At 48.6% G+C, this 20,131-nt stretch overlaps 8 protein-coding genes across 8 annotated transcripts; 5 read left to right on the forward strand and 3 right to left on the reverse strand.

The window, feature by feature from the left end:
• Nucleotides 1-871: 871 nt before the first annotated feature.
• On the forward strand, nucleotides 872-2,213 carry EDB91DRAFT_1058582 (uracil-DNA glycosylase-like protein; the record flags this gene model as incomplete). Its single annotated transcript, XM_041314171.1, has 7 exons — nucleotides 872-1,247; nucleotides 1,303-1,321; nucleotides 1,381-1,460; nucleotides 1,515-1,582; nucleotides 1,640-1,669; nucleotides 1,718-2,047; nucleotides 2,103-2,213. 7 exons carry the CDS (start codon nucleotides 872-874, stop codon nucleotides 2,211-2,213), a joined length of 1,014 nt encoding a protein of 337 aa, XP_041173590.1.
• A 1,335-nt stretch (nucleotides 2,214-3,548) lies between these two features.
• EDB91DRAFT_1153633 (uncharacterized protein) lies at nucleotides 3,549-4,865 on the forward strand. The gene is made up of 10 exons (XM_041319528.1): nucleotides 3,549-3,701; nucleotides 3,809-3,872; nucleotides 3,920-4,017; nucleotides 4,070-4,149; nucleotides 4,199-4,206; nucleotides 4,262-4,405; nucleotides 4,460-4,475; nucleotides 4,530-4,637; nucleotides 4,697-4,734; nucleotides 4,785-4,865. Exons 1-8 carry the CDS (start codon nucleotides 3,558-3,560, stop codon nucleotides 4,594-4,596), a joined length of 621 nt encoding a protein of 206 aa, XP_041173591.1. The 5' UTR covers nucleotides 3,549-3,557; the 3' UTR covers nucleotides 4,597-4,637; nucleotides 4,697-4,734; nucleotides 4,785-4,865.
• Nucleotides 4,866-5,158: 293 nt separating this feature from the next.
• EDB91DRAFT_1153645 (uncharacterized protein) lies at nucleotides 5,159-6,339 on the reverse strand. Its single transcript, XM_041319529.1, has 4 exons — nucleotides 6,247-6,339; nucleotides 5,871-6,188; nucleotides 5,774-5,815; nucleotides 5,159-5,708 (listed from the first exon to the last, which is right to left on the reverse strand). The coding sequence occupies exons 1-4, from the start codon at nucleotides 6,316-6,318 to the stop codon at nucleotides 5,265-5,267; spliced, it is 876 nt and encodes a 291-aa protein (XP_041173592.1). The 5' UTR covers nucleotides 6,319-6,339; the 3' UTR covers nucleotides 5,159-5,264.
• Nucleotides 6,340-7,100: 761 nt separating this feature from the next.
• Nucleotides 7,101-8,080, forward strand: EDB91DRAFT_1252053 (thioredoxin-like protein; the record flags this gene model as incomplete). Its single annotated transcript, XM_041323453.1, has 6 exons — nucleotides 7,101-7,133; nucleotides 7,186-7,206; nucleotides 7,255-7,359; nucleotides 7,412-7,790; nucleotides 7,848-7,972; nucleotides 8,030-8,080. The coding sequence occupies 6 exons, from the start codon at nucleotides 7,101-7,103 to the stop codon at nucleotides 8,078-8,080; spliced, it is 714 nt and encodes a 237-aa protein (XP_041173593.1).
• Nucleotides 8,081-8,828: 748 nt separating this feature from the next.
• EDB91DRAFT_1084978 (uncharacterized protein) lies at nucleotides 8,829-9,226 on the reverse strand (the record flags this gene model as incomplete). The annotated part of the gene is made up of 3 exons (XM_041315833.1): nucleotides 8,829-8,971; nucleotides 9,002-9,098; nucleotides 9,155-9,226. 3 exons carry the CDS (start codon nucleotides 9,224-9,226, stop codon nucleotides 8,829-8,831), a joined length of 312 nt encoding a protein of 103 aa, XP_041173594.1.
• Nucleotides 9,227-10,179: 953 nt separating this feature from the next.
• EDB91DRAFT_1252055 (uncharacterized protein) lies at nucleotides 10,180-11,161 on the forward strand (the record flags this gene model as incomplete). Its single annotated transcript, XM_041323454.1, has 6 exons — nucleotides 10,180-10,212; nucleotides 10,263-10,283; nucleotides 10,341-10,445; nucleotides 10,500-10,878; nucleotides 10,929-11,053; nucleotides 11,111-11,161. 6 exons carry the CDS (start codon nucleotides 10,180-10,182, stop codon nucleotides 11,159-11,161), a joined length of 714 nt encoding a protein of 237 aa, XP_041173595.1.
• A 519-nt stretch (nucleotides 11,162-11,680) lies between these two features.
• Nucleotides 11,681-12,717, forward strand: EDB91DRAFT_1252056 (uncharacterized protein; the record flags this gene model as incomplete). Its single annotated transcript, XM_041323455.1, has 7 exons — nucleotides 11,681-11,713; nucleotides 11,766-11,786; nucleotides 11,835-11,939; nucleotides 12,000-12,378; nucleotides 12,437-12,561; nucleotides 12,615-12,661; nucleotides 12,708-12,717. The coding sequence occupies 7 exons, from the start codon at nucleotides 11,681-11,683 to the stop codon at nucleotides 12,715-12,717; spliced, it is 720 nt and encodes a 239-aa protein (XP_041173596.1).
• A 30-nt stretch (nucleotides 12,718-12,747) lies between these two features.
• On the reverse strand, nucleotides 12,748-20,019 carry EDB91DRAFT_1349283 (putative RNA helicase). The gene is made up of 13 exons (XM_041326010.1): nucleotides 18,369-20,019; nucleotides 17,066-18,315; nucleotides 16,706-17,015; nucleotides 16,515-16,650; nucleotides 16,417-16,465; nucleotides 16,275-16,370; nucleotides 16,143-16,221; nucleotides 15,240-16,091; nucleotides 14,928-15,184; nucleotides 14,481-14,874; nucleotides 13,469-14,431; nucleotides 13,314-13,417; nucleotides 12,748-13,262 (listed from the first exon to the last, which is right to left on the reverse strand). Exons 1-13 carry the CDS (start codon nucleotides 19,947-19,949, stop codon nucleotides 12,830-12,832), a joined length of 6,504 nt encoding a protein of 2,167 aa, XP_041173597.1. The 5' UTR covers nucleotides 19,950-20,019; the 3' UTR covers nucleotides 12,748-12,829.
• Between the last annotated feature and the right edge of the window lie 112 nt (nucleotides 20,020-20,131).

Below are 20,131 nucleotides of genomic sequence, written 5' to 3' on the forward strand. Positions count from 1 at the left end.
TTGATGGTTCGATGTAAAGGCTCCGTTTGATGTGTTAGGTATCGGCATCGATGGGGCGAATACACTGCCTCGATGCGACTTTCATAACAACTTCTATGTTATCGCCGACTTATAGACCACGAAACTACTTGATTTGAATTGAACCCTCTCTTTATATGTAACTTTTCTTCCTGGAACCGACGATCTTCTCTTCGTAGCAATCTTCAATGTCAAGTTGCCTACTGGTTTCAATTATTGTTGACGGTCTGTATAAGGACCTCGGGCCGCTTAAAGCACGGGCGCAGCACTTTTGTCAGTCATGGGGCACACTAGCAGTCTGCTTCCGAAGAGATTCCGTCAACTCTCCACACTTTAAATTCATGTTGCCGTCATCTTACCGTCATGGCATTGGCAGGGTTAGCCTAGACTCGTTGCCTAGACCTATCAATGGATCCATCATCAAAGGGATCGATCAGAATTTACTGTCAAAAACGTGTATAGCTTGACATGGAGCAGTCGGGCCGTACGTGGGGACAGGTGAAGCATCTTTGAGACTCCTTGCCAAGTTATGCGTTACAGGAGGTTACAGGCTGAACGCTACGAGCAGCTGGAGGTCCAGTAATATGTGGTACCATCTGATCTGAGTCAGACGTCATGCGGAAGAACCACGACGCTGGACGCTGGGCGTTCGTGGATCCATGCATAGGGATTCTTCCTTCATAGTCGTACTGGCTGACGTTGAACAAGAGAAGAACGGCTGGTCCGCCGTTAGTTCTGTTTTACGTACATGATACATTCTGCGAGAAGCGAAATGTGGGAGGGATTCTGTCTTCCCGAATAAATTTCCCACGTGTGCAGTTCACCAGAGGCTTCTCCCCCGGAGATTGATCAGATGTCTTTCGAGGAAGACCACAACGACGCAGAATCGTCTGCTACTGAAAATTTCAGGGAGTCTATTAACAAGTTCACATTCACCACTCCATGTCAGCCACAGGTCGATCCAGCAGTTACTACGGCCGACAGTTCGAAGCAGCTACTAACCCTGCGACGTTCCTCACGAGTTGCTGCGTCTGTGACATCCGGAAGGTCGGTAGTCAGGCGCGACTCGCATGCCTTAAGTTTGCCATTATCTAGAAAGGGTAAACGCAAGGCACCTGACGCAAGTCTGTCCAAGGACGCCGTAAAAAAGTTGAAGAGAGGATACGCCCCACCAGAAGCATATTCCCATCTATCACCCCTCACAGATTGTCTAGCCTATGGACTTGATGGTGTGTAATGGCCTCATCGTTCAAATTGTGTCTAAGGCTACACTATTTCTATTAGTCGTTTTCTGTGGAATTAAGTGGGTCGGGTAAAATTCATATAATTCAAGCTTCTGACAGAGCCCCTGTAACATTATAGTCCAGGTTACATGTCCGCCCAGAGAGGACATCACTTCGCACACCCGACAAACCACTTCTGGAAATGTCTCTATCATTCTGGTATGTCGCCTCCGCTGGTCATAGCGAAGCTCTTGACCCTAGACTTCTACGTAGGGTTTACATCTAGGTTACTGCCACCGTCAGAGGACCATTCTTTGCCCGAAAAATTCAACATTGGTCTGGTCAGTTTTCAATATTTCTTGTGTTCACTACACTAATTCACGCATTTTAATTGGTAGACGGATCTAGTTGACAGACCATCCACGGAGGTTGTTACAAGCTTACATTATAACTACATGCTAACGAATCAATTCCAGGCATCGGAACTTTCTTCTTCTGAGCGTGTCTCGTCTGTACCTATCCTGCTCAACAAGCTTGCCCTTCATCGCCCAAGGTTTCTCTGTCTCGTCGGTAAATCTAACTGGGAGGTGGTCCAAAAGGCACTCGTGCAGATGTCGACTGGACCATCCAAAGCCTCTCGATCATCAGGCACGTCAAAAGCATCGCGGGCGTCGGCCAATAATACTGGGTTGCAGCCGTTCAAGCTATGCTATCCAGCTATTGCAGGTCCCAGTACGTCGGCTAACATAAGCGAAACATTGTTATTCGTGGTTTCTAGCACGTCAGGCCGTGTCGTGCAATATAAGGTGAGGATTGCATCGTCACTTTCACAACTTTGCTTGATTATTCACGCATACAAAGCTCTCCGATAAAGTCAAGCTCTTTACTCAGTTGAAGAGCTTGGTTGACCAGCCGCGATCGGAATTGAATACTTCGGAAATGAAATGTATCACCATGTCGCATGATCCATAATATATGTATGGAAGATATCTCTCGATCGAGCCATCCGATGATCATCGTGTGCACCTTCATTATTTCCAGAGGCAGCACCAGCACCTGCCACGACAGATTGCATATATTTAGCCTCATTTTACGGGAACCCATGGACCCAAATCTACCTGCACGATAATTTCCTTGAAATACATTACTTTACCAGTGTCACGATGTTCACCCCGCTTCGATCACAGGATTCTTTGATGCAAAGTCTTATGGTATGGACGCCCCGGTGCCCCACGATTGAACCCTCGCGCACGATTTGTGACTTTGAGTCCAAATGCGTTCGCTATGGGCGTCAGCACGATCGCGACATTGTCATGACACGTGTATCAATTACAGGCATCACCGAAGACACGCACCAGCGATCAGAAGATCCACTGGAAAGATAACACTAGTTCCAGTGAGGTGAGTTCCGTGCCGACGGTTTTTTAACCTCAGGCCTGGTCTCGAACAACCCAGTAAGTACTACTTACTGCGTTCTGGAGTTCGCTTCTTCATGACCGCAGCAGGGAACCAGTTTCGACATGCCATATTTAGCATCTCTGCAATCAATCCTGTGACGATCTCGTTTCGAACCCAGACGTTTTATCGGTGCAACTACAACAGCTGCCTGAAAAGGGGGGGATTCCAATGTCGTGCTGATGCCGGCGATTGGCGGGTACCCCTTCCGGACAAAGCCGACCTGCGGAAAGGATTTGGGGCAGGTTTTTTTCATACTCACTAGGCGGAATCTCGGTGCGGAGTGTCGATATACAATCTAATCGCAGTTGCAACGTCAAATCGCGGAGATGTAAGTCCAAGTGACGATACGTCCACGATTGGCGTTCTGTTCTCACAGGCTATTCCATCAAGTGGCGCTCCTGATCCCTTGATCGTCATACTCATGGCGGTAATCCTTGTGTTTCAGCAAGACATAGCGTCACAGCCTTAGTAGGAGTCTGGTCCATGGATCATCCACCTGTGCACTAGTGCCAACACACTGCACAGCATTATGATGCATTTCGACTCACGCAAAGTTAACCTTGTATACACAGCACCTATTACGACTCCGCGAAGGAGCGATAAAGCTAGTATATAATACTGATATGATGCTGCGCCAGACCTTTCCTCCGTTGTCTCATTGTGATGGATGTTACCGAAACACAGCAGCTGTGAGTCATACACGCATAGATTTACTATGTATCCTGGTCGCGATTTAACATTACAATTTACCAGGTTGATGCACTTATATGCCGTTCTCATTGCAAACAGTACTTGGGCTTTTTATCTTTTTCCTCGAGACGATGACATCAAATTATAGGTATCTTGATATACGACCATATGGCGACCCTCACAGAAGAAATTGCTTTTATTTGGTGTCGTCCGAAAGCACTATCTGCGATGTTATTTCTCGTAAATCGCTATGTCGCTCTGCTCGGCAATATATGTGCGTTAGTTATTGATTTCCTGCCCATGTCAGATGAGGTTCGATGTTTTTGTCATGCCGCACGTAACGGCAGGCTCACAACTTATTTCCGCAGAGGTTTCAACTATGATTCTTGAAATTTTGTTGTTTTGCTCAACGAAGGTTTAGCTGTTCGAAATACACGCTATTCAGACCAGTGTTCATTTTTCTTCAACAGTTCATCGTTTGCGGTGAGTTAGAAGTTTATTGCGAGAAATGCACGTACTGAAATTTCCAGTCGTATTGGCAATTCGCACCTATGCTCTCTACAACTATAGCAAGCGGCTACTTAAGTGGATGATAATCATCGCCCTTGCTCTTGCGGGGGGAGTTTCTGTACGTGTTCGCATAGAATTATGGATACCGTCATATGGAATTTACTTTCTAGGCGGGAACTTTTGCAAATTATTCAAGCAATGGAAACATCTTGCTAGGAGTTGGCTGCTACGAAACATATACAGCACAGACGTAGGCTATCCTCTTCGCCGTTCTGCGCGACTGCTCAAAGTCGTTGCAGAGCCGCCCGTCAGTGAATCCTAAGTCACATCTGCATTCATGTCATGACTTTCTCCGATTGCAGGTTTCGGGCTGGCATGGTTGACCGTATTAGTTTTTGAAATACTCATCTTTGTCCTCACAGTGTACAGGATTTGCAAAATTAGAGGTTTGCCGCGGTTATCTCTGGTCAGCAGGAGAGATATTCTTGATATCATATTTAGCGATGGTAAATTTCTCGTTGCGCACATCAGTATTGCAAAAACTGAATCAAACAATATAGGCGCGATGTATTTTGGGTGAGGTTGCTAGTGCAATCGTGATTCAAGCGAATCTGATCCGCATTCCTTCAGAGCGATGACACTGTCTAATATCCCGAACATTCTGACGTACTATGTGAGTCAAGGAATGAAACACTGATGAAGTCACGAAGCGCTCATAGCTTGAATCAGGTTGGACCAGTGAGTGCACAAACTTGCATCTTAGATTTAGGGTCGACTATTTGCTGACGATTGGCAAGGATATCACCAGAGGCAGGATGGCCACATTTACTAGCTGGTGAGTGGTTGGTGGGATAAGCAAGCATTGATTCTTGACTATGCCCCCAGCATATCTGTTACTCTCATCTCTCGGCTGATGCTTAACCTGCACAAATCCGTTGATGCTGGTATTTGCTCCACCTCCGCCTGGAACGACGACCATGATCTCGCTGTCTTTACGACCGGGATAAATGTACAGTCCGCGATTTCCTCTCATCATTGTTAGGCTAGTATTAGGAGCAGGTGGAAAGCTGATCTTAGTCCTGTGTTCTACTCAGGGCCATTCCCTTATGTAGACAGAAAGTACATTATACTAATTATTGGATAATTATCTATGTGTTTCGCTGGCCGCAGTTCAGCTGTGGTGTAATAAGACAATCAGATTTGAATCTCGGCCCGTAAGTCGCGTCGCTGAAATTCTGCCCCACATGAAGGTACGATCTTCATTTGTTGCTACTTTGACGACACAGTACTGTAGGGTATGCTTCTGAAGCCCCCTAGTAGACTGAAGGGTGCCGAGTTACAGAGGTCTCATGCACGTACATATCATTACAATCCAAGAACTTCCCCAACAGTCAACCACCGGTGCCCTTCCCACAGCGAATTATCCTTGCTCGCCAATTCCGCATCATCTGACCCAGTCTCAGGTTTCCAGCCGCTACTTGCTCCTCCGACTTCAAAGCGCCGCTGGAGGAGCGTACGGAATTCTGCGGCGACCACACCTTCCGTAGGAAGGGCATCGCAATGTACCACAGGTACACTGCCTTTATAAAGGGCAATAATCTCAGAGAGCGTTGCGCGCTGGCCTTCGATGCGAACTTCAGCATCAAGTAGACGAGATGGCGGTTGAGTAGTAAGAATATGAGCCACGTATCCCGCAACATCGGGTGTTGCAGTGAAGGATCCTGCCATTTCTCCTTTGCCCACGAGATGCAACTTGCCAGTCTCAGTCAGTGCGGTGAGCCAGGGCACGACTTCATTGAATAATCCATTCTAATGGACATATCGTTTTCAGTGGTTCATGCTTAGAGTAAAATCAACAAATATCATAAACTTACGTAGACGCGGAGAGTGGGCAATCCAATCGACTTGGCATAAACAGCGAACGAAGGATGAGTCCAGTATAAGGTGCTATCATTGTTAAAACCACTCACCTGCAAAGTCATGCTTTTCATGAGACAGGCCGGATGCTGGCGGTGCTGTACCGAACTCGCTGGGTACGAAGAGCTTTACACCTGCCTCCTTTGCAGCGTCCGCCAGAACGTTCTGGGCAAGTACGCCTCCGAAAACAAGTGTGACAGTAGAAATGAGGACGTCCACTTTGTTCTCACGAAGGATTGCCGAGACCTCAGATGCAGATGTATAGTCTGCGCGCACAACCTTCAAGTTAGAATCATCATCAGGGAGTGCTGAAGTGTTCGTGGAGGTTGGGCGGGCAATGACGAGAATTGGTGCGCCAATGGCGAGGAAAGCCTGATAGAGATGGCTAAGGACGACACTCCAAGACCAGAACATTATATCGGATGCTCACCTTCACGATAGGAATCCCGATGTGAGGGCCTGCGCCGACGATAGCAAAGGATTTGAAAGGCGCTTCAGACATGTTGTGTTGGTCACTGACTTTCTGCAACCCGGAATGCCATCAATTTTATACCCCCCAGGCCACTCGTTTCCCAGCCTTAATCAGATTCCCCGACTCCACTTTAGTGGAAGAGGGTTCTGGAGCAACCAAATAACCCATCTTCTGCAAACGCACCCGCGGGAACAATATGAGCTGGCCGGAAAATATTTCTTGGAGCGCTACGTAGTCATCCTTTATTTATGAACCTAGGATTGAAGGTATGTGCAAGATGGTAGTCGAGTCTCTCGAACATCTGTCAATGACTCATCTTGCATGTCTGAGGGCGACGGGCGTGTTTATTAGACGGTATGTTACATCAATGCCGATGAAGGCTTGAGAGAGAAGGCCCATTCTGAATCTTAGTAATAAGAATGGACGGCAGATGCCGAACGCACCTTATATAACCTCTCCTCCTTCGCAAGTGTTTTGGTTGTTGACAAAGTTCACGATATTGATAAGCATGACATGAACGAGCTAGTGATTTCAGTCAGCAACTGACTCATCCCCCAGTTGAGCTGCCGGGATAGTATTACTGATTGACGAGAAGTCGGTTTGACTGTTACAAATGCTGAGCAGTAAGAATGCCCACTTTCATCTTAGCCATGTCTTGCTCCCTGATTACAAACATGCCTAGTAATACCTGGCGTCAACTCACCATGAAGCGATGCGATAATAGACGAAAAGCCCTGGTTGTCTCATATATAAATACGGGTTGAACATTGGTATTCTTTCATCCAACTCACCTACAGTACGATTAAATCATCATGCCCGAACAGCTGACTCTATACCTCTACAAGGTGAGGAATAATGTCAAGTGAAGAGGATGACTTGTCTGACGCATGGCCATAGGCCTCGCCTTACAGCCAGAAGGTGATATTAGTGCTGACACGATCTCACGAGTCTGACGCAAATTGACAGGCCGAAATGGCTCTTCTCGAAGCCAATGCGCCCTACAAGGGCTACCAAGTCGATCTCTTTAACAAACCAGAGTGGTTCGCAGGCAAAGTGAACCCCATCGGCAAGGTATGTGTATAATGACGCCCTGTGCCTATTGAAGACGAATGTGATTACATAGGTGCCTGTTGTGACATATGGGGGACCCGATGTCGACCCCGAGGACCCTTCGCCCTTATCCGCTAAAATTGCAGAATCTAATGTCATCCTCGAGTTCGTAGCGGACCTCTATCCCGACTCTGGCCTCCTGCCAAAGGATCCTGTTCTGCGCGCCAATGTCCGTTTCTTCATCGATGCAACTACTAAACACGTTCAGGAGCCGTTTTTCGCCTTCCTCCGAGGACTCGAGTCGTATGAAAATGTCCTGAAGGGAATTGAATTTATTCAAGGACTTCTCGATGAGAGCCGCGAATTCGCGGTTGGAGATCATTACACCATTGCAGATACATGCATCATTCCGCATATCGCAAGGCTCAAGATCGTCACCGAAAATGACATAGGTAAGTATTCGCATTCGTGCCTTTTCATGAGAGGTTGAGCCTGATTAATGGAAATAGGGAAATTCCCTGTTGGTATGGGGTATAAGCTAGGCGAGGAGTTAAAGGGACCTAAGTTTGCCAAATTTATGAAATACGTTGAGCGAATGCTGGAGCGTCCGAGCTTCAAACAAACTCATGATGAGGTGGGCATACCTATATCTGTGCAAACGACTGATGACTTACTTCTACACTGCATTTAGGGATTTGTGATCACAGCATTCAAGAGGGTGTTCGCTGGGCGCGTACAGTAAACATTTACCTGATGTCAGATGGTTAGCTTCATACAACAAATCTTTCTAGCTGTCGGGGTATGTTCAGGCGAATAATAGACAAATCATACCAAGAATCATATGTAAAAGTGGCAATTATGCTCGGTGCGACAGTACTTGGAGGGATAAATCGAAATCTTACATGAGCACACTAACTACGTACACTGCTCCATCTCCGCTTTCATCATCGTTATCACTCTCCTCATGCTCAACAACATCAATAGGTTCCAAACTTAGATCACGATATGCGCCAACTTACGCCTCGCAGATGCGTAAATTTTCGAAGCGTGGTCTCCTTTCGGTAGCGCGAATACCGAGAGACTCTTGGTGGAATCTCAAATATCTCTCGGAGAATGCTGTCAAGATTGTGAGCTTGAGTAAAATAACTTTATTAGTATACATACCGGTCGGCAGACTGCTGGACAAAGAGTCACCGATGTCGGCCACGAGTGCAAAGTCTAATCATGCAACCAGCGCAGTATAATGAACAGCTGAATCGTCATCTAAGTGTAAGCTGCGCTACACATGCTTGTCGAAGGACGTCGGTCTTCGCTGCGGGTTCATCGACATTTTCCCTCACTGGATGTTCTAACAATTGTCATTCTGACAATGTAGTAGGAATGGATTGATTTAATTTGGAACCTGGCAAAATTCAATCATTGACCAAGGTGGAAAAAACAATTGCATCGACAGTGAGTGATATAATCGATGTGATCGATAGGGAGTCTGATTAAATGTTGTCTTCATTTCCACATGCCACAAACGTCGTATACATCCACTCTGCGTCCCTGATCATGACAAGTACGCCTCCGAAGACAAGTGTGACGATAGAAATAAGGACGCCTACTTTGTTCTCGGAAGGATTTCTGAGACCTCAAATGCAGATATATAGTCTGCGCGAACCCTTCAGGCTAGAATCATCGTCTGGGAACAGTGCAGAGGTGTCTGTGGAGGTCGGTCTGGCGATGACGAGAATTGAATTGTCAATGGCGAGGAATACCTGAGAGATGGCTAAGGACGACACTCCGGGACCAGAATATTATATCAAATGCTCACCTTCACGATAGGAATCCCGATGTGAGGGCCTGCGCAGACGATAGCAAAGAACTTGAAAAGGGCTTCAGACATGTCGTGCTGGTCACTCAACTTTGGATTCTGCAGTCAGGAGCCCCATCGATCTTATACCTCTCCAGGCCACTCTTTTCAAATCAGGTCGACTGTGATCCCAGACTGACGCTGACTGAGTCCTCCAGGTTTTAGCCTATAAGGGCCCAAGGGCTCGAGGGCTCAAGGCCCGGCTTGAGGGATGTCAATCCTTGAGCCGCGGCTTTGCTATCTAGCGCTAGAGTTGCAGTACTGAGGCCCACACCATCAAACCAATATTCCCGTAACGGGAAATAGGCTCCTTAAGCGATGTCAGTCGCACAGAGTCAGACGGGACCGTCCTGTCTACTGCACACAGGAATTGGTCTGCATGTGTCACAGAACGGAGGGCCCAGATACATAAGCCACGCTGTTGCCAGTGCAGACGTAATTGATCCGTTATACACGGACGTCCGAGGTGAGATGACAAGTACATGTTTGTCGTAATGAGCAACATGGCGAATATCTGACATTGACTGAACAAGCAGAGGCCAAGCACGAGTGCCCCCGCCACGTCAAGCTGCTAAGCATAGGGCTTCGTGCCCGCGTTACTCGTTTTGAATACTCTCTCTATCTTCTCGCTGGTTTCATTAGAATTATACTCATGTTTTTTGAATGCTGTTGTTCGAGCCTGACGCAAAAGTGTTGCAAACTTTTCGGCTGCTTGTTGATGAGATCGACGCGAGAATGTACAGGAGCCATAGTAGAATTGAGATATGACGAATATTTGACCCGAGTGGCCGAGCCAGCGTCCGTGATCCGATCTACGACTCTATTTCAAACTCCGAAATGCGCTTATGTCAAATGTCTTTGTCGTGCGGTCTGTACGTAGTGAAGCGATGCGATAATACTTAGATGAAAAGCTCTGCTTGTCTCGTACATAAATACAGGTTGAACATGGGCATTTTCCAAGTCACCCGCAGTGCGATTAAATCACCATGCCCGAACAGCTGACTCTATACCTTCACAAGGTGAGGAATAATGTAAAGTGAAGAGGGCTTATCTGACCATGACTCTGCAGGTCTCGACACATAGCCAGAAGGTGAAATGGCTGCTGACACCGGCCCTCATCTCACGACTCTCTGACGCAAACTGACAGGTCGAAATGGCTCTTCTCGAAGCCAACGCACCCTACAAGGGCTACCAAGTCGATCTCTTTAACAAACCAGAGTGGTTCACAAGCAAAGTGAACCCCGTCGGCAAGGTATGTGTGATGATGTCCTGTGTTTATTGTAGACTTGAATGCGATATGACAAAGGTGCCTGCTGTGGCATACGGGGGACCTGATGTCGACCCCGAGGATCCTTCACCCCTGTCAGCTAAAATCATAGAATCGAATGTCATCCTCGAGTTCGTAGCAGACCTCTATCCAGACTCTGGCCTCCTGCCAAAGGATCCTGTTCTGCGCGCCAATGTCCGTTTCTTCATCGATGCGATTACTAAACACGTCCAGGAGCCGGTTTACGCCTTCCTCCAAGGGCTCGAGTCATATGAAAATGTCCTGAAGGGGATTGAATTTATTCAAGGACTTCTCGATGAGGGCAGAGAGTTCGCGATTGGAGATCATTACACCATTGCAGATGCATGCATCATTCCGCATATCGCAAAGCTCAAGATCGTCACCGAAACTGACATAGGTAAGTACTCACACTCGTGCCGAGAGGTCGAGCCTGATTGATGGAAATAGGGAAATTCCCTGTCGGTATGGGGTATAAGCTAGGCGAGGAGTTAAAGGGACCTAAGTTTGCCAAATTTATGAAATACGTTGAGCGAATGCTGGAGCGTCCGAGCTTCAAACAAACTCATGATGAGGTGGGCATACCTATATCTATGCAAATGACTGATGACTTACTTCTACACTGCGTTTAGGAATCTGTGATCACAGTATTCAAGAGGTTGTTCGCTGGGCGCGTACAGTGAACATTTACCTGATATCAGATAGTTAGCTCCATACGACAAAGCCTCCTAGCTGTCGGGGATTTGCGGTATGGTATGTCCAGGCGAATAATGCAAATCATACCAAGAATCGTACAAGTGGAAAAATTATTCTGGACGACAAATCCCTATGTGAGGGCCTGCGCCGACGATAGCAAATGACTTGAAAAGCACTTCGGATATGTCTTGTTGCCAAGTTGGTTACTGAAGTTTGGATTCTGCAGTCCGGAATGCCACCGATCTTATACTTCGGATTCCCAAGTCACTCTGAGTCATACGCCAGACTGTTGACGAGAATTCCTGAAGTTTGAAGACAAATGATGCAGTAAGAATTCCCACCTACAGCCTACCTTCTGAGCCATTTCTCATTATACACAACCCTATAGAGTACATACTACGTGGCGCCAGCACCATGCATGAAATGATGTCTTGCATCGTACATAAACATGGGTTGAGTATGTGCCATCCTTTCGTCTAAGTCACCCGCAGTGCAATTAAATCATCATGCCCGAACAGCTGACTCTGTACCTTAACAAGGTGAGGAACGACGGGGAGTGAAGAGGAAGATTTGTCTGACCCATGGCCACAGGTCTCGCCTTATAGCCAGAAGGTGACATCACTGCCGACACGATCTCATGAGTTTGACGCAAATTGACAGATCGAGCTGGCTCTTCTCGAAGCCAATGCGCCCTACAAGGGCTACCAAGTTGATCTCTTTAACAAACCAGAGTGGTTCGCTAGCAAAGTGAACCCCGCCGGCAAGGTATGTGTATAATGACGTCCTGTGTCTGTTGCAGATGCAGACGAATGCGATATTGCATAGGTACCCGTTGTGACATACGGGGGACCCGATGTCGACCCCGATGATCCTTCGCCGCTGTCTGCTAAAATCGCAGAATCGAATGTTATCCTTGAGTTCGTAGTGGACCTCTATCCAGACTCTGGCCTCCTGCCAAAGGATCCTGTTCTGCGCGCCAATGTCCGTTTCTTCATCGACGCAACTACTAAACACATCGAGGTTCCGTTTTACGCCTTCCTCCAAGGACTCGAGTCATACGAAAATGTCCTGAAGGGGATTGAATTTATTCAAGGACTTCTCAAAGAGGGTGGATATTTCGCGGTTGGAGACCATTACACCATTGCAGATGCGTGCATCACCCCGCACCTCGCAAGACTCAGGATCGTCACCAAAACCGACCTAGGTAGAGTACTCGCACTCGTGCCTTTCCCCGAGAGGTTGAGCCTGATTAACGGGAACAGGGAATTTCCCTGTCGGTGTGGGATATAAGCTAGACGATGAGTTAAAGCGACCCAAGTTCTCCAAATTCATGAAATACGTTGAGAGAATGCTGGAGCGTCCGAGCTTCAAGCAAACCTATGATGAGGTGTGTACATATCTATGCAAAAGACTGGTGACTTACTTTTACACTGCGTTTAGGAGTCTGTGATCACATTCTTCAAGAGGATTTTCACTAAGCGCATGCAGTGAACATTTACCTTGATAATAGATGGTTAACTTCATACTAGACAGAGCTTCCTAGCTGTCATAGATTTGTGGTATACCCAGGCGAATAATAGACAACATAATACAATTGACAAGAAATGCTGCGCGACAGTGAACGAATACATCGAAATATTATAAGAGCACACCAACTATTCCTCCATCTCATCTCCACTCTCATCATCGCTATCACTGTCCTCACCCTCAGCAACATCAATAGGTTCCAAACTTAGATCGTGATCTGCGCCAACGTATGAATCGCAGATGACGTAGAGTTTCAGAGCGTGGTTCCCTTTTGGTAGCGTGAACTCCAGTTTCACCGAGAGACTCTTGTTAACGGTGACGCGCTTGATTGATAGCAGCTGTTTCGTGCTCGGCTCCCCAACTACGAGCCACCAGTTTGCTATCTTTTTCGTTGGGTAGAAAGGTGCGACAACAGTTTGGTCGTCGGGATCCTCCTCGTCTGCATCACGTGCAAGAGTAACCTGCATGGTGATGGGAGCACCAGCAGTATATTCTCCCTTGTCAAGCTTAAAGGACACGTCAAGGGTTGGGTATGAGTTGACGAACGTCGCCACATCGCGCCTAGCCATGCTGTCAATAACTTTTGAAATAGATACGCACAATAGAACTCACATTTGGCGACCATCCATCTGCAAAAGTTCGTTGCGTTTGTCGTCTTCCATCTCCATGACGTCGTAGACGGACTCAATGCCAGCATCCTTGCAGCGTTTGACAACCTGTGTTGAAATTCGGTCAGTAGTGAACAGTGTCGCGAAGAATAGACATACCTCTGGCTCAAAGTGGGGGATTTGCTTCAGGGGTGAATCGGTCTCCCACATCGCTTGTACACACATCTGTGACAAATCCATTGCTCCCAGTGCATTCAGCCATGCGTTTGAGGACATGACATCCACACATGCTGATAGCAGGTTCAAAACCTTCTCCAGGACTAAAACTTGATCCGCTGCCAAATCGGGTGGCAGCTGGATACGAGAGAAATGAGCCTGAAGCAGTAGGAATGTCTTGAAATGAGGAGCTTCGAAGTCTGCACGATCGAGCTTGACAGGAACGCGGTCGTAGATGCGGCGGAGAATGCTGTCTTCGTGACGCCTGATAGGAATTGACTCGAACTCTGCAGACGAAGCAACGACTTCAAGGAGACCTTTGAGTTTCGTCCGCTCCTTCAGCGACAGGGTGTACACCTCAACAGTGACGTAGGAGATGTTATAGTACGCCGCGATCATCCCGAGGTTCAGCGCCGAAACGTCCATTTCATCTTCTATCGAAATGCACTTCGAGTTGACCAGTTCTTGCAAGGTGGTCTCCACAAGTTCCGACAAGTGATCTGACAGGTGCTGATGGCTGACATTGTGAAGATTGTAGTAGTTGGGGTTTTGGGTCATTCGGCGGTAGAAGTATGTCCATGTCAGGATGTCCATTGCATCTTGCTTATTTTCAATGGTCTTGACGGCGATCTCGGCGAGGAAATAGTCGTGCAACAGATGGGTAGGCAGGTGGGACTCGATGGGCAGGCCCTCTGCGAGGAACTTCTTGTAGAACTCCTTGCGCGTCTGCTGGCACATGAGGACACATCGACTGCGATCATCTTCCATTGGTCTGCAGGCACGACCCATCATCTGTAGGACGTCCATGACTGGGTAGTCGACGTATCGATGCTCCTTGCCCTCATAGTACTGCACGCCCATTATAATCACCATGTAGCTTGCGACGGGTAGACACCATGCAGTGTCCTTGCAGACGATCAGTTGCTGGTCGATAGAAGGGTTATAAAATACACACCTTAGATGCCACCAGAACCTGGATGGCTCCAGACTGGAATAAGCGTTCGACAATGCGCTTGTCTTGCTTATCAAGCGCCTCATGGTAATATCCAATGCCATGCTTCAGGCATTCGACAAGACCCTTGTCGTTGATGTGGTCGAGGTGAGGCTGCAAGTCAGCTTCTTCAATATTCAAGAAGCGATCTGGGTTGCTGTCTGCCCCGCAGTGGACCAACAAGTCGTCAACCGTAAGCCGGCACTGGCGTCTTGATGGAACGAATATGATAACAGGTTTAGTCGGCGAATGCTCAACGATAGCGAGATAGGCAGGCTTAGACATAGATATCATCAATGACGGGAAATGAGGGATGGTGAAGCTTTGGAGATGAATATCCATGTCCAGCGGTCTCGAGCTATAAAGTATCAATCAATAGGCTGAATGTGAATTGTGAACGGCAAGATGTACCTAGGCGAGAAGTTGAATATTGCATGCGATGGTGCGCCCATCCATTCACCAAGATCTCTGGCATTGGCGAGGGAAACACCGCAAGCGACGATGCGAGTCTTGACCTCCGTTTGCGCAGAGACATAGCGGGTCCTAGAGATGACCACTTCGTATGTTGGACCGACTTCTCCACCTACAAGCTGGATTTCGTCAGCAATCAACAGCCCAATGTTCTGCACATTCTTGCGCTGCCGCCATCTTCGAGACAGGATGTCCCACTAGGAGAATCGATTTAGCGAAAGGTTTGCAACATATTTAAGGAAATTGACTAACCTGAGATGGAGTGCAGACAATAACATCTCCCTTCTCAAGAAGTCGAAGGTCAGCGCTAGTATCTCCTGTGAGGCTTACAATCTCTTTGCCGCCCTGCAGATTGCTGAACTTCCGACGCCACTCCGCAACACGCTGGTCAACCATCTCCTGATAGGGCTCGATGCAAACCGCCCTGGGCTGTTCGCGTTTGCTCCAAAGGCGAAGTAGGGCGAATTCGGCGCAGATAGTTTTGCCGCTTCCAGTAGGCGCGCCAATGAAGACGTTCTCATCAGAGGTGTAAAGAGCCTGGAAGACCTGCGTCTGGATCTTGTTGAACGTCTGAATGGTGGAAGAGTAGAGACTCTCGAATTCTTTGTTGTGGAGGGCAGACAACGGGAGTGGCTGGAGCTCGAGAAGAGGAGTAGGAGGTGGGAACTTTTCTGGGAGAATCAAGTGTTTGAAGGATATGGGAAGTCGGGTTTCAGCGTGCAACCATCGGTCGGAGACAACGGATATGTAGTAGTTCGGGGGGACGGGCTCAAACATCGGAACGGTGATGGTGACGTTATGTTCATCTTCTGCGTAACGCTGACGCAAGACGAACGAGTCGTGGAAAAGAACAATCTCTCCATCGACATCTTCAACCATTATGAGGAACGTCTCAGCCGTTCCGTGGGTCTTCTCGTCCCATCGGAAGTCAGGGACAATGGACAGGTCGATACGAAGAAGCGAGCGGGTAATGGGTTGCACTTGCGCTTGCAGCTGTAACTTGGGGAAGCTATGCACCAGGCGATGCACGAGCCTTCCAGCGTTTGGAATGCCGATAAGCTCGCCGATTTCAGGAGGGTCAAGGTCAAAGTAGCGATACCATGGCTAGTGAGAAATATTTTAGCGCGCGCCTCACCTGAACCAATAACAACCTACGAATTGTTTGCCCTCCGCTTTTCTGACGACTTCCTGCGGAACACCCTTGAATTGGCGAAGAGGTGTCATGGAGCCCCACCTGAAGGCCAAACAATCAGTTGGTAATCAACGATATAATCAAAAACCACAAACATTCGTCGCTCGACCATCTTACATAGGTCAAGGCATGCGCGCGCTGGCACCGCCCACCCTCGCTTCAGGCAAATCTCAAACATAGCGCGGAGAATACTGTCAAGAGTGAGCTTGAGTAAAATAACATAAGAAGAGAACATACCGGCCGGCAGATTGCTGAACAAAGACCATGTCAGCCACGAGTGCAAAGCCTAACCATGCAATCAGCACAGTATGATAAATGACTGAGTCATTACCTACCATCAAGTTTAAGCTGCGATATATATGCTTGTAGAAGGACGTTGATCTTTGCTGCGGGTTCATCGACACTTTCCTTCACTGGAATGGGCACACGTTCTAACAATTTACCAAGCTCAAGCTTCTCCTCTTGACGGACCTGCACAAGTGGGCACTGAGACTCGCATTACAGACCGAAAATGCGGGAGACATACCGGCAAAAGTTTGAATTCATTCGAGAGTGCAAAGACCCTGAACAGCTCCAACGTCGACATGGTTGGTCTCAGATGCTGGTTGTATGTAGCCATCGAGTTATATGTGACATAGTAGTGAGACGCAATGCGGCCAAGCTCGGTGCTCTGGAAACGACCAGATGCACGCTCGTACTTGATGAGATGACACTTTTCCAGCAGAACAGCGGCAGAATGGGCAATGTCGGCGCGTTTCTGGATAAGACCATTGTCGTCCTCCTGGTAATCGACGCCAACACTATACAGTCCTGGGGACTTCAGCATACGAACATATCTGCGGAAAACGTCAGTATCTTTACTGCTACGTGAATAAATTGAGCTTACAGATATGTGTACCCCAACCACTGGACGGCCTCGTCACGGTTGCGAACAGTTCCAAGAACAATCTCCGCGTTCAAGTTGTCCGCAAGTTTTGATACGAACTGGGACTCGATCGGCAGCTGCTGATTCAGCAAGCTGAGATAGTACTGCAGCTCGGCGTGGTTCGTGATGATGATGCCCTCACCATATGTATCATACTGCGGACGACCAGCACGACCAAGCATCTGTAGCACATCCTGGGAAGAGAGTTCAACCCAGCGGCCCTTCTCGGGGTTATAGATCTGCGTGCCCTTGATGATGACAGTGTGCGCCGGGAGGTTGACACCCCACGCGAGCGTTGCAGTGCAGACCAGCACCTGGACAGCACCATCTGCGAAAAGCTCCTCAACAAGATTCCTGTCCTCTCTCGTCATACCAGCGTGGTGGATAGCGAATCCAAACGGCAGGAGGTCGCGCAGGTTACCGTCTTTGACGTTGCCTGCTTCCTCCGTGAGGATCTCACGCGTCGCCGAGTCAGGACGAACGAACTGCGTGATCGTCTCCTTCTCTATGGCCAGGTCGCGGATGAACTTGGCGGTCTTGGCAGTTTCCTTGCGAGAGTGCACGAAGACAAGCGTCTGGTTCTTGCCCGCTTGGTCAAGTACCTTCTCATAGCAAACTTCATTCATGACTTGGAAACGCTTGATAGCCTTCTTCTCGGTGACACCAATGAACTGCTGCTGAAGCGCACATGGACGATACGATGCATCGAAGTAGAAGAGACCTCTTGATTCGTCCACGCGGAGGAATGTCGCAACGTCTTGGTAGTTCGGAAGCGTAGCTGAAAGACCAACCAGGCGAACATACTCCCCTGTCTGCTCCATCCTCCGTATCGTACGTGCCACCAAACTCTCAAGCACAGGTCCACGCTCGTCGTGCAGCAGGTGAATTTCGTCAATGATCATGAGCCGAACGAGGTTCGTGTAGCTGGTGTCGGTACTCTTGCGCGTGATGACATCCCACTTCTCGGGAGTAGTGACAATGATTTGGGTCTCCGAGATCTGCTGCTTCGTCATTTGAGAGTCGCCCGTCAGCTCGCCAACCTTGATGCCGAAAACGTTCAGCCGTGCGTTGAAGTTGCCAACCATTTCTTGGACAAGAGCCTTCATGGGCGCGATATAGACAATTTTAAAATCGTCAAGGGCAAATTCACCTGTGGCCTCGTCGCGGTATTTGGACAACTCGTTAAGGATGGTAAGCATGGCGACGTTGGTCTGCAAGGCAACTTAGTATCTGAAAGGTGAAAAATGTACTTAAAAGCGCGTACCTTACCAGCACCGGTAGGCGCGCAGAGTAATATGGGTTCATCGGTCCCGAAAGCAATTGGGTAGAGCCTACTCTGAACTCGATTGAGCTTGGGTACGGTGAATGCCTTTCTTGCCCACTCTGGAAGTGTAGTGACAGGTACAAATTCGTCCTCACCGCCTTGCTTCTTCTGAGGGGCAGGGACGTGAATCTCCTCGTACCCCTTGCGTGCCCGCTTGAATGAGCCTTCAGGAAGCTTGCACTTCTTGTTGGACATCAGATGCCCACCCTGACTGAACGCCATGCTCTCTAAGTCGACCGTCCGTTTGGGCTGCACCGTAGAGCCTGGTGCAAGGGTTGCTGTCTTTGGTACTGTTGACCTTTTCTCGTCCACATCCATGGAATCATCCTGCGCCTTCTTGGCCTGGCGATCTCCAGCGAGCTCTCGCAAGATCCAGCCAACACCCTTCTCTCGCATGGCCACCTCAACATTGACCCGCTCATCTGCGTCGCTCCGCATGAGTTTCGTGCACCATACCACAACGTCCCGGTTTTTGAGGAACTTGGTGATCACGTGGAAGCTCTGGTACTCGAACAGCTCCATTAACTGGTTCTCACAATCGCGCAAGCCTGATTCTGAGCCGAGGATAGAGAGTACAGACGCTGCTTTGTCTGCCGCAGTGACTGGATCCGGGTAAACTTCCGATATCTGACGCTGCACCCAGAAGCCGTCAATCGCGTGCGGCGAAACAATGTCTTTGTCTGCTTTGGCTTTGCCAGCACCACGGGCTGACGAGCCGCCAATGACAAGCTCTTCGTCACCTGCTTCCTCGGCCTCGGGTGCGGTTTCATCTACTTCTACCTCCTCTTCGTCACCTTCGTCGTCTGAACCTTCCCGGATTTCGTAGCCTTCTTCATCCTCATCCTCTTGCTCCTCGTCGTCGAATACGACTGCAACTCCGACTTCATCGTCAATTTCGGCATCCTTGCGCTCCATGTCTGGGTCTGCCATCGTCTCATCCTCGGCGCCATAGTCGGTAATTTTTTGCGCGCGGGCGACTAACTGAGAGAACACGTCGTTGGAAATGAGACCCAACACATCCTGAATTTCTTTTTTCTTGTCAAAGTCCTTCATGGACTCGTTTTTGAGCGTTTCAAGGACGGTATCGGTTGCGCTGCGAACAATGTCCTGTGCTTGGTCGCCCAGTACCTGGTGCACTGTGGAAAGCATGACTTCGTAAACCTCACGGGTTTCGGCAGTGCGGGGGCGGTATGCAAGTCCTTCAACATCTTGCGTCGCTTCGATGATATCTGTGTACCCGAAACCAGCTTCTGCACGTCGCTTCACGACCTTTTCTGGAGCTTCCTGCTTGCCCGCGTCTCCTGCTTTTTTCTTCTTTTTCTCGACGTCTTTTGGGGCTTGACGCTGAACGCGTGAGCCCATCTCACGAGGGTCTATCCGCCCTGCAAGCGAAGTGGGGGCGCCATCGGGTTCTCTGTCTCTTCTGGGCAGAGCAGACCTGTCAGCGGTCAAGACAAGGGATGAAATTGCACCATAGTTGTAGCCAGAAAGATCTGGTTTGCCTCCTGGTCTCCCGGACATTATAGGGATTTGATCAGAGATGGGGAAAAGACACAACAATCGACCTTCGTCGCTGTTGACGTTGAAGACGAGCAGCACCTAAATTTCCAGCTTGGTGTTGTGTAAGCAGTTGATTACGTTGGCAAGTGGCTGTGCCAACCTAACACTGTTACCTCTGAGTAAATCTGGATGGCCCATACTAC

The sequence above is a fragment of the Suillus paluster genome (genome assembly GCF_016628075.1).
Source record: "Suillus paluster strain FC165 chromosome Unknown EDB91scaffold_62, whole genome shotgun sequence".
Taxonomy (NCBI): Eukaryota; Fungi; Basidiomycota; class Agaricomycetes; order Boletales; family Suillaceae; genus Suillus; species Suillus paluster.

Excerpts from the sequence above, each read along its gene's own strand:
- EDB91DRAFT_1153633 (XM_041319528.1), top strand. The coding sequence starts at position 3,558 with ATGGCGACCCTCACAGAAGAAATTGCTTTTATTTGGTGTCGTCCGAAA. Across the intron at positions 3,873-3,919 it reads TCAACAGTTCATCGTTTGCG|TCGTATTGGCAATTCGCACC; the intron begins GTGAGTTAGAAG and ends TGAAATTTCCAG. Across the intron at positions 4,018-4,069 it reads CTCTTGCGGGGGGAGTTTCT|GCGGGAACTTTTGCAAATTA; the intron begins GTACGTGTTCGC and ends TTTACTTTCTAG.
- EDB91DRAFT_1349283 (XM_041326010.1), bottom strand. The coding sequence starts at position 19,949 with ATGTCCGGGAGACCAGGAGGCAAACCAGATCTTTCTGGCTACAACTAT. Across the intron at positions 16,651-16,705 it reads ATGAATTCAAACTTTTGCCG|GTCCGTCAAGAGGAGAAGCT; the intron begins GTATGTCTCCCG and ends CCACTTGTGCAG. Across the intron at positions 16,466-16,514 it reads ATCGCAGCTTAAACTTGATG|GCTTTGCACTCGTGGCTGAC; the intron begins GTAGGTAATGAC and ends TTGCATGGTTAG.
- EDB91DRAFT_1153645 (XM_041319529.1), bottom strand. The coding sequence starts at position 6,318 with ATGTCTGAAGCGCCTTTCAAATCCTTTGCTATCGTCGGCGCAGGCCCT. Across the intron at positions 5,816-5,870 it reads ATGAAAAGCATGACTTTGCA|GTTTATGCCAAGTCGATTGG; the intron begins GGTGAGTGGTTT and ends CCTTCGTTCGCT. Across the intron at positions 5,709-5,773 it reads TGCCCACTCTCCGCGTCTAC|AATGGATTATTCAATGAAGT; the intron begins GTAAGTTTATGA and ends TATGTCCATTAG.